An 11,578-nucleotide genomic window follows, 5' to 3' on the forward strand; every position below is an offset into this window, starting at 1 on the left:
TACATATTCTAAATGTTATTGATTCAGTATATTAAATGTAAACTAGAAAAAATGAGAATTTTTTTGCTACTAGACATATTGCTAGTACAACCAATTTGGAGAAACATTTGGCAGCTTCTTGTAAAATTAAATATACCCAGTGAAATGGAGTGAACATTTGTGTCCCCCTAAAATTCCAATATGATGGTATTTGAAGGTGGGGTCTGTGGGAGATAATTAGGTCATGAGAGTGAAGAGCTAATGGATAGGATCAGTGCCCTTATAAGAAGAGACCAGAAAGGTAACTAGTTCTCTTTCCATCCTGTAAGAATACAAAGAAAAGTCAGGTCAGCATTCTGCAACCCAGAAGAGGACCCTCATCAGAATCAGCCATGCTGGCATACTGATCTTGGACTTCCAACCTCCAGAACTGTGAAGGCTGTTGTTTACAAGCTACTCAGTCTACAGCACTTTGTTATAGCAGCCCAAGCTGACTAAGACACCCAGGTATTCCACGACTAGAGCGTTACTGAATAGAAATGAAAACATACACTGACACAAACATTTGTACAATAATATTCATAGCAGCATATTTATAATAGTCCAAACTGGAAATAACCCAATAGATAAAGGGACAAATGCTGTGTATGTATGTAATGGAGTACTTTGCAACAAAAAGATAGGAGCTACTGAATCACTCAATAGCATGGATGAATCTCAGAAACATGTTAAGTAGAGAACCCAGACCAGGCCGGGCACGGTGGCTCATGCCTGTAATCCCAGCACTGTGGGAGGCCAAGGTGGAGGAATCACTTGAGGTCAGGAGTTCGAGACTAGCCTGGCCAACTTGGTGAAACTCCATCTCTACTAAAAATACAAAAAAAAAAAAAAATCCAGGCATGGTGGTGGGCACCTGTAGGCCCAGTTACTCAGGAGGCTGAGGCAGGAGAATCGCTTGAACCAGGAGGCAGAGGTTGCAGTGAGCTGAGATGGCACCACTGCACTCCAGCCTGGGTGACAGAGCAAGACTCCATCTCAAAAACAAACAAACAAAAAGCAGACCAAAAATATTTAAATATTTACTGTGTGATAAGTCCATTTACACGAAATAGAAGAAGAGACAAAACTAACTTATGGTGACACAGGTCAGATGTTACCTTGGGGATGTGGGAGGAGATTTGAAAGGAAACAGCCAGAGGAATCTTTTGTTTGTTTGTTTGTTTGTTTGTTTGTTTGTTTTTTGAGATGGAGTCTTGCTCTTTTGCCCAGGCTGCGGTGACATGGTACCATCTCAGCTCACTGCAGCCATCACCCTCCCAGGTTCAAGTGATTCTCCTGCCTCAGCCTCCCGAGTAGCTGGAAATATAGGCATGTGCCACCACGCCCAGCTAATTTTTGTGTTTTTAGTAGAGACAGAGTTTCACCTGACCTCCGGCGATCTGCCCATCTCAGCCTCCCAAAGTCCTGGGATTATAGGCATGAGCCACCATGCCCGGCTGAGTCAGAGGAATCTTTATTGGGGTGATGTAAATCTGTATCTGGTATGTGATAGTAGTTACATAGGTGCACACAAATGTCAAAATTCATGAAACTGAACACTTAAGATATTTCCATAAAGAAAATGTGGTATTATATACACCATTTATAATACTATGCAGCCATAAAAAAGAAAGAGATCATGTCCTTTGCAGAAACATGGATGGAGCTGGAAGCCATTATCCTTAGCGAACTAACACAGGAACAGAAAACCAAGTATCACATGTTCTCATTTATAAGTGGGAGCTAAATGATGAGAACACATAGAGGGGAACAACAGACACTGGGGCCTACCAGAGGGTAGGAGGAGAGAGAAGATCAGGAAAAATAACTAATGGGTACTAGGCTCAATACCTAGATGATGAAATAATCTGTACAATAAACCCTCGTGACATGGATCTACCTATATAACAAACCTGCACATGTAGCCATGAGCTTAAAATAAAAGTTTTTTTAAAAAAGATCTTTCCATTTTATTGTATGTAAATTATGCCCGTTAAAAAAGTAGTCGATTATTTCTAAAACTCTTTCACATGATTAGTTATTCTATAGCATAATTCAGCAATTTAAAAATATTAGCTGCCAGGATAGGAGAGACCTTATGGTTTAGCTGACTAATTTACAGAGACATTCATTAACGTATGATATTTTCCTTTGGTCACAGGTCTGCCCTTTTTAACAATCGAATAGGCCAGGGGTGGTGGCTCATGCCTATAGCACTTTGGGAGGCCGAGGCGGGCAGATTGCCTAAGCTCAGGAATTTGAAACCAGCCTGGATAACATGGCAAAACCGCATCTCTACCAAGAATACAAAAAATTAGCCGGGCGTGGTGGGGGTGCCTGTAATCCCAGCTACTCGGCACGTTGAGGCAAGAGAATTGCTTGAACCCAGGAGGCGGAAGTTGCAGTGAGCTGAGATCGCACCACTGCACTCCAGCCTGGGTGACACAGCAAAACTCTGTCTAAAAAAAAAAAAAAAAGATTGGAATAAACTCAAAAAGAGTATCCACTTCAATAGCAAAAACTAGATTATATTTCAATTTGGGGGCCAATCATTGAAGGCTCTCTGGTAATACTGAGCAGGAAATGGGGAAAAACATATCATATTGTGTATGGGTGATATATCTGTAGTGTCAGCCAAATCAGGAGCAAGGGACTATGGATTTATTCATAGGATATTTGGGAAAGACCATTTAAAATGTTTGCTGGAGGCAGGGAGCAAAGTTTGGGATAACTTTTAACATACCGTAGCAATATTCGAAAGGCAGGTTTGAGACACAGGAGACTGCTCATTTTACTTGTCAAAATAAGAGCAGTAAATGAATATTATGAAATTCCCTGTAGATAAAGACAATGGCAGGAAAATGACTCCGGGTAAAAAGACACATATCTTTCTTTACAAGTAAAATATTCTGCAAAATAAATTTCACATGCTAGCACAACCTAAAATCTCTAGGTTTGTGATGAAGCTTAATCTTTCAAAAATATGAGGATAACACTCGGCCTGCCTAAATCACAAGATGTTGGGGAACGTCAGATCAGAAATGCCTCCTTCAAGGTTTTCTTTTGATTTCCTCAGCAGTATGATTCAGCAAGTTTGCTCCCTCAACATACTCACTGAGTGCCCCAAATATGAATGACACTCTCTTAACTGCTTGAAACACATCAGTGAACAAAGCAGACAAAACCTCGGTTTCATGGAGCTACATTCTATTTGGAGAAATCAGATAATTTTTTAAAATGCATAATAAATAAATCATATAGGTAATAAAATATAAGTGATAAGAGAAAAGAAACAGAACAGAGTAAGTGGAAGATATATCACCATATGAATGTTTTAAAGAAAGTCTTTTTTTTTTCTATTAAAGCAAAAATGATATGCTACTCAGGAGGCTGAGGTGGGAGGATCACTTGAACCCACGAATTGGAGTCCAGCCTGGGCCATAAAGCAAGACCCTGTCTCTCTTAAAAAATTTTTTTAAAAAAATTAAAAAGCAAAACAGATACACTAAGAGAGCATTTATCCACCATAACAATGAGACAAGCAGTTAGAAAGCACCCTAAGCTAGGGTTGTTGGTAGGTATTGCAACCTAACAGATTAGAGAATAAAGCCAGTTCTGTCAAAGTGATGAAAAGCATTTTATTTAACACATTTTTTATTTTCTTTTTTTTGCCAACACATAGTTGCCTAAAATACATACATGAAAATGTCTCACGCCTGTAATCCCAGCACTTTGGGAGGCCGAGGCGGGCAGATCACAAGGTCAGGAAATCGAGACCACGGTAAAACCCCGTCTCTACTAAAAATACAAAAAATTAGCCGGGCGCGGTGGCAGGCGCCTGTAGTCCCTGCTACTCAGGAGGCTGAGGCAGGAGAATGGCGTGAACCCGGGAGGCGGAGCTTGCAGTGAGCCGAGATTGCGCCACTGCACTCCAGCCTGGGCTACAGAGCAAGACTCCGTCTCAAAAAAAAAAAAAAAAAAAAAAGAAAAAAAGAAAATATCATGTCCATTAGTGGCCATTTTAAAACTGTAATGATTCAGAAAATTCAATAAGAAAATCTGGCTGGATGTGGTGGCTCCAACCTGTAATCCCAACACTCTGGGAGGCTGAGGCGGGTGGATCACTTGAGATCAGGAGTTCAAGACCAGACTGGCAACATAGCAAAGCCCCATCTCTAGTAAAAATACAAAAATTAGCTGGGCATGGTGGTGGGTACCTGTAGTCTCCGCTACTCGGGAGGCTGAGGCAGGAAAATGGCTTGAACCAGGGGGTTGGAGGTTGCAGTGAGCCAAGATCATGCCACTGCACTCCAGCCTGGGTGACAAAGTGAGATGCTGTCTCAAAAATAAATAAATAAAAATTTTTAAAAAGAAGCAAAATCTTACCACAAAGTATATTTATCCATCTAGTGTTATTCCTTCTTTCTAAAGATTTTCAGAACATTCTCTCTTGAGAATGATGCTGCATCATGAGTAGAAATATTTAATACATTAAAATGAATTATTGTTTTGTAAAATATATGTCAAAGTACTTGGCATATTACGGGCACATGTAAATGTATTTGTTAAAATTAAAAAAGAATTGTTTGAATAGTCATAAGGCCCTACTGGGGATTACTTATTAAATATTTATGAATAAAAAAAAGGGCGTTCATTTTTGAGAACTAGAATAACACTTTCAGGAAATTAATTGCAATTACCCTTGATGTGGTGGTCTTTATAACATAGACTTAAACACTGTGAACATATGCTCATATTATGTCAGTTTATCCTATAGTTCCTTTATTCTTTGTTTTCTTCAATTTCACTGTTCATTATACCACCATTTCCATCACAAAGTGTGAAATAGAAGGGGAAATGAAAGCTGGTAAACAGAGTTTGTCAGTTTGGCTCTTAAAAGAAAGTGAGGAAGTCAAAACAGCTAGATAAAATTAGGTCTGAGGTGTTTTCATTTGTGCTATTCCTTTTTTCTTTTTCTTTTCTTTTCTTTTTTTTAGACAGAGTCTTGCTCCGTCACCCAGGCTGGAGTGCAATGGGGTGATCTCAGCTCACTGCAACCTCTGCCTCCCAGGCTCAAGCGATTCTCCTGCCTCAGCCTCCAGAGTAGCTGGGATTACAGGCACACGCCACCACCATGCCCAGCTAATTTTCTTTCTTCCTTTCTTTCTTTCTTTCTTTCTTTCTTTCTTTCTTTCTTTCTTTCTTTCTTTCTTTCTTTCTTTCTTTCCTTCCTTCCTTCTTTCTTTCTCTCTCTCTCTCTCTCTCTTTCTCTCTCTCTCTCTTTCTTTCTTTCCTTTTTTTTCTTTTTTTTTTTTGTGAAGGCGTCTCCCTTTGTCCACCAGGCTGGAGTGCAGTGGCATAATCTCGGCTCACTGCAACCTCCGCCTCCCGGGTTCAAGTGATTCTCCTGTCTCAGCCTCCAGAGTAGCTGGGATGACAGGTGCATGCTGCCATGCCCGGCTAATTTTTAGTTTTTTAGTAGAGACAGGGTTTCACCATTTTGGCCAGGCTGGTCTTGAACTCCTGACTTCAAATGATCCACCCATCTCGGCCTCCCAAAGTACTGGGATTACACCGCCCCCTAGCCCCAGCTAATTTTTTTGTATTTTTAATAGAGACAGGGTTTCACCATGTCGGTCAGGCTGGTCTCAAACTCCTGACCTCAGGTGATCCACCTGCCTGAGCCTCCCAAAGTGCTAGGATTACAGGCGTGAGCCACTGCACCCGGACTCATCTGTGCTGTTCCTAGCCTGTATCACCACAAATCATTGGGAGTACACTTGTGTGACTCACTGCAATTTCCTCTTTCAGGAACTATTGATACACCGATATGAGATTATTTTATTTAATAATCATCATTTCTTCTCTTGAAAAGTGCTTTTGCAAACAGATAAGAAGGCATATTAGCTGATCATTCAAACTCTGACAATTATTTCTCTTTGCAAATGGAAATACAAAGAATGTCCTCCCAGAGACTGATGTGGAAGCAATGTGTATGTTCCCATCGCATCTTGTTTACATCCCTGTTTTAGTTAATTCCTGTATTTTATTTAGTTGTTTGCCAGTCAGTCATTCCCCCCGACTGAAAATTCCTTGATGGAAGAGTTGCCTTTCATTTTTGTAGCCCCAGGTTTCTATCACAGGTGAAAGAATAAATAAATAAAAGATGACTGGGATTTACACGAGAGTTAGCCAAGTCTCTCTCTCTTAAACACTGTAAGTCCAACAAAAACAGCTTGGAAAGTCTCTTATTTGGGAGTAAGCCAGCTCCCCTAATTGCAAGAAGCTCTGAATCAAAATATATCCACCACTCCCTTTTGTATCTCCATTATCTACATGTAATACAAATGCATCAAACCATTATATTAACTACTATATATTAGCTGCCTTTCAAATAAATGGAAAGGTTAAAAAACACTGCTGTAAAATAGGTTATCTTGCTAGTAGTGCATAGCCAATGCAAACCCATTATAAGTCTCAAACAGTGTTGAAGTAGCTCCCTTTTTTGGTAAAGTTAAAACTAAATAGCTTATACTGTGTAATTGTGATAATGGAATATTCCTACTAATAATTACTCAGAGACTCAGATACATTCTTGATGAAAAATGATCAAACAAGGTGCTTTATTTTTAACTTAGGACTTCAGAGGGTTTATTATTTTGAAATCAAATCTATTAAACCTCATGAGTATATTATTCCTCATTAAGATTCCTTTTGAATTCATTTGACATGTTAAAGACAGGGTATCAGTGAATAATTTATAAGTAAAATTATTTTATAATATTTATCTTAGAAATTAAAGTGAATAGAACATGAGAAAAAAATGAAGAAAAAAAGACAAACTAACAAAGTAAGACTAGACAGGGGAATTTCACAAGGTTAATTGTAGCACTTCTAGAACACTCTTGCTTATCATCAAGTCATTTTACTAGCTATTTTTTTTAATATTAGTTGTCAATTTAACTCATTTCATAGGTCAACTATTATTGTGATTAAGAACTAATTTTTAAAAACCAAGACAATTATGTCCAAGTTTTCTTCATTTAATCAATATGGGATATATTAAATGAGGCTACAAAAAGATGTTCCTGGTGATCCATAAACCATTATAAAAATATAATCGTTTTTATTATTATTATTATTTTATTATTATTACACAATTGCATGTGTATAACATTTTGCCTAGTAATCAACTTTTTGTTTATGGCAGCTCTGTGCAAAATTCCTTCTACCACTAAATAATGTAAAAGAAGACAGTGGTTTTTGAACATTTTTGTTTGTTGGCCCCCCAAGTAGGGTTCCTTTGAAACAAAATTCCCCAATAAATCCACCTGAGTGTGGTGGTATGTGCCTGTAGTCCCAGCTGCTTGGGGACTGAGGCAGGATTGCCTGAGCCCCGGAGTCAGCCTAGGCAACATAGCAAGACCCTGTCTCTTAAAAAAAAAAAAATCCATCAACCCAGAAAGAATTTGGAGTAATATCTATGCTATTCTTGGACCAGGAGAAGAGAAACAGCTGTTTTAAGTTTGGGAAGGCAGTAAAGGTATTGGGAGCTGATGTAACCAGTTTTGAAAGCAAGAGAACAAACATCATCATAAATGATGGTTGATTATTGACAAGGTGAAGAAGAACACTGACACATTACTATTAGGCCAAGGAAGTTTGGCTAACATGGATTTTATAAGAGCTCTTTCTTCTACCCACCAATAGAAGGGGCTCCCATCTGTCCCCCACTAATAATTTCTCTGTGCTTCATCTGTCTTCTTTCTACTTACCACTGCCCCAGAAGGCCATGCTTCTTACTTTGAGAAACAAAAACTAAAAGAACTATGTATCTGCCCCAAAATGAAAATCTTTAACGTGCTCCTGTAGCCATCAGTTCTCACAAAGTACTAACCAATAGTTAATTAAGTCATTTTGGGGATGATTACCTGGTTTTTATTAGATCCAACCTGATTTTTAAGAGGTGCTAGATGTAGATAGCTAGTTAGATAGCTAGATAGATATATAGATAGAACCTACTCTGGAAAACTATTAAATGAGCTTACTCTCAGCCCACAATATCTTAAAATTAGATTATCTTTATTCTAACTATTCTCTTTATAACCCAGTGGAATCAAGCATTGAAAATATGTGCTATGATTGCTTCATCTAAGTAACATAATGCCAGAAAACCAAATTGTAGTCATAGTGTTTATTTAGCAAAAATATTTTTAACTCACGACTTAGCATCATGTAAATGCAACATCAAATAATCACTGAAATATGTCATCAAATATAATTAGCAAAAATATTTTTATCTGGCTACTTAGCATTACGTATATGCAACAATAAATATTCATTGCAGCAAATCATCAAATATGAGTTTTTCTCTGATTTTAATCCAATTCATATAAAGACTATTTAATGATAGAATACAGCCTTTTCTTTTCACCCTTCCTTCTTTTTAAGTGCTAGGGAGCACAATTACCATCTGAACACTCACATTAATACATTTGCAAGTCCTTTGCTAGCATATCAAAATAGTTTAAATTTATACCTATTTATTTTCCTAATCTAGGTTTCAGCGATTCTTTTACAATTTTCTGAAATGTTCACAAAGTTAACTGTTCCATTTTTCTCCAGTTACAAATACATAAACACACATCTGTTTAAATTTGCACCCATCTTATTTTAATTGTATTTTCAAAATACATAAATGCTTTTTCTTGTCAAAAGGTGACAGTAAGTTATCTGTGTGAAATAGTTGTAGTAGAGGGAATTCTAGAATTTTTAACACAATAAATATCACTTTCTTCATTAAAGAATTCCAGAAAGTAAACACATACTTAAAGCTGCTTTGGGCCAGGCTCGGTGGCACAAGCCTGTAATCTCAGCACTTTCAGAGGCCAAGGCGGGTGGATTACGAGGTCAGGAGTTCAAGACCAGCCTGGTCTGAACATGGTGAAACCCCGTCTCTACTAAAAATACAAAAATTAGCCAGATGTGGTGGTGGGCGCCTATAATCCCAGCTACTCGGGAGGCTGAGGCAGGAGAATTGCTTGAATCCAGCAGGCAGAGGTTGCAGTGAGCCAAGATTGGGCCGTTGCACTCCAGCCTGAGCGACAGAGAGAGACTCCATCCCACAAAACAACAACAACAACAACAATAACAAAAAAGCTGCTTTGAAGAAAGTGTTTCAAATAGCAAAATCATGATGAGATTGTTGTAATCTCAATGTCTGAAATCTTGACTACAGATTTTAAATATTTTCATTTTTAGGTATGCTACGATAATTAAGTACTATGAATTAGGTTACTGTACTATATAACAGTCAACTACAATTGCAATCTTGTTTTATTTTATTAGTTTTTCAGATCTAGAATTTCAGCCTATGCAGCATGTATCCAAAAAGAGGATCTTTTCTGTAACCACTAGCTGACACTAATTTTTTAAAATTAAGAAGGCAAAGCTAGATTACAATTACAAACTCACCTTTCGGTATCTTGAAATATTCCGGCAAAATTAAAATGAATGTGATCACTATTGCCACAAATAATTTAAGAAGGGCTGTTTTTGTCATGTCTCTTCACATGACACAAATGTGTTCCCTTCCAGTACACTCATGGTATGTTGCTTCCTGCTTTAAGTTTCATCTCTGCAGTACTTTAGATTAATGCAATTCACCTCATACTCACTTCCTTTTGAGTAAGACTTAAAAAAAAAAAAAAAAAAAGAGGTCTTCAACTGAGACTTCACTTTTGAGTCACTTTCCATTTAAAAAAAAAAAAAACTACCCTCCAATAAGCACTTTCAAATCATTTATTTACCTTTCTAAGCAAGAAAGGTAAATAATTATTTACCTTTATTATTTATTATTATTATTATTTACCTATACTTTATTATTATTTACCTTTCTTTCTAAGCAAGAAAGGTAAAATGATCTCAAGAAGCAAGGGGATCTTCTCCCCACCCAATTTATACATATAAACCCACAATATACTCACAAAAATAAAACAGTGGGCTGGCGAAGTGGCTCACATCTGTAATCCCAGCACTTTGGGAGGCCAAGACAGAAGGATCACTTGAGGTCAGGAGTTTGAGTCCAGACTGGTCAACAGAGCAAGACCTCCTCTCTACAAAAATAATTTTAATATAGCTAGGTGTGGTGGTGCACCCCTGTAGTCCCAGCTACTCAGGAAGCTGAGGATCACTTGAACCCAGGAATTTGAGACTGCTGTGAGCCATGACAGGTCACTGCACTCCAGCCTGGGTGACAGAGTGAGACCCCTTCTCAAGAAAGAAAGAAAGAAAAGGGTGAATGTCAGTCATGTCTAGGTTGTATGGACATCACTCATTCATTTACTTATTGAATGATTGTCGAGGCCGGGCGCGGTGGCTCAAGCCTGTAATCCCAGCACTTTGGGAGGCCGAGACGGGCGGATCACAAGGTCAGGAGATCGAGACCATCCTGGCTAACACGGTGAAACCCCGTCTCTACTAAAAAATACAAAAACCTAGCCGGGCGAGGTGGCGGGCGTCTGTAGTCCCAGCTACTCGGGAGGCTGAGGCAGGAGAATGGCGTGAACCCGGGAGGCGGAGCTTGCAGTGAGCCGAGATCGCGCCACTGCACTCCAGCCTGGGCGACAGAGCGAGACTCCGTCTCAAAAAAAAAAAAAAAAAAGAAACAGTACAAAAAGTAAGGATACACTGAGGACACATGTAAAATTTTGGTTTTACTTTACTATACTGTAGTCTAGCAGTAGAATGGAACTGATTAACATTACGGCTATAAACAGAGTCATTATTGTTACAGAATCCACATTTCCAGTTTCCATGTCAAAAAATATATATATTTCATGATGATAATCCCAGTGAAATAAAATATTTTGTCTTAAAGTGAAGGGTAGCGAGAACTTAAGGTGAATAAAGCGTATGTGCAAACAAATATTATTATTTAGAAAATCCAGATATCCAGTGTTTTCACTGTTACTGTTTTCTGATTTTAAAAAATGGTACCACAGCCGGGCGCCATGGCTCACACCTGTAATTCCGGCACTTTGGTAGGTCAAGGTGGGTGAATCACAAGGTCAGGAGATCGAGATCAGCCTGGCCAACATGGTGAAACCCCGTCTCTACTAAAAAATACAAAAAAATCAGCCAGGCGTGGTGGCACAGGCCTGTAGTGCCAGCTACTCAGGAGGCTGAGGCAGAGGAATCCCTTGAACCTGGAAGGCAGTGAGCCAAGATCGCACCACCGCATTCCAACCTGGTGACAGAGCAAGACTCTGTCTCAAAAAAAAAAAAAAGGTACTACGTGTCTCCAATCTTTTTCTTCCTGCTCACTCTCTCCTATACCCCCACCACCCACCCATTTCCGTTTATCTATTTTCTTGTTATCACCCACCCAAACCTGAGCTCTGTGAAACAATGGGTGGGTAAACAGTAAGAAGCAGGAGGTAAAGGCTGTTCTGTGAATACATTGTGAGCATGAATTAACTGTCTTTTCTTCTGACTGGATGATTTGATGAATAGATGGGAACCATGGGTTGGGAAACATTGGCACCCGAGTCTAAGATCA

The 11,578-nt window shown here is 38.8% G+C and overlaps 1 protein-coding gene across 5 annotated transcripts in view; it reads right to left on the reverse strand.

Moving 5' to 3' along the window:
* The window catches only part of TMEM156 (transmembrane protein 156), a 62,317-nt gene extending 52,628 nt beyond the window's left edge, over nt 1-9,689 (reverse strand). For 4 of the 5 annotated variants that reach the window (XR_013417141.1, XR_013417140.1, XM_078001595.1 and 1 more), the window contains exon 1: nt 9,493-9,679. Coding sequence is in view for 3 of the 5 variants with exons in the window: in XM_078001595.1 (XP_077857721.1) it covers nt 9,493-9,580 (88 nt within the window). In the remaining 2 variants the exon portion in view is untranslated. 5 annotated transcript variants of the gene reach the window in all.
* Between the last annotated feature and the right edge of the window lie 1,889 nt (nt 9,690-11,578).

Source organism: Macaca mulatta, chromosome 5 (genome assembly GCF_049350105.2).
Source record: "Macaca mulatta isolate MMU2019108-1 chromosome 5, T2T-MMU8v2.0, whole genome shotgun sequence".
Lineage (NCBI taxonomy): Eukaryota > Metazoa > Chordata > Mammalia > Primates > Cercopithecidae > Macaca > Macaca mulatta.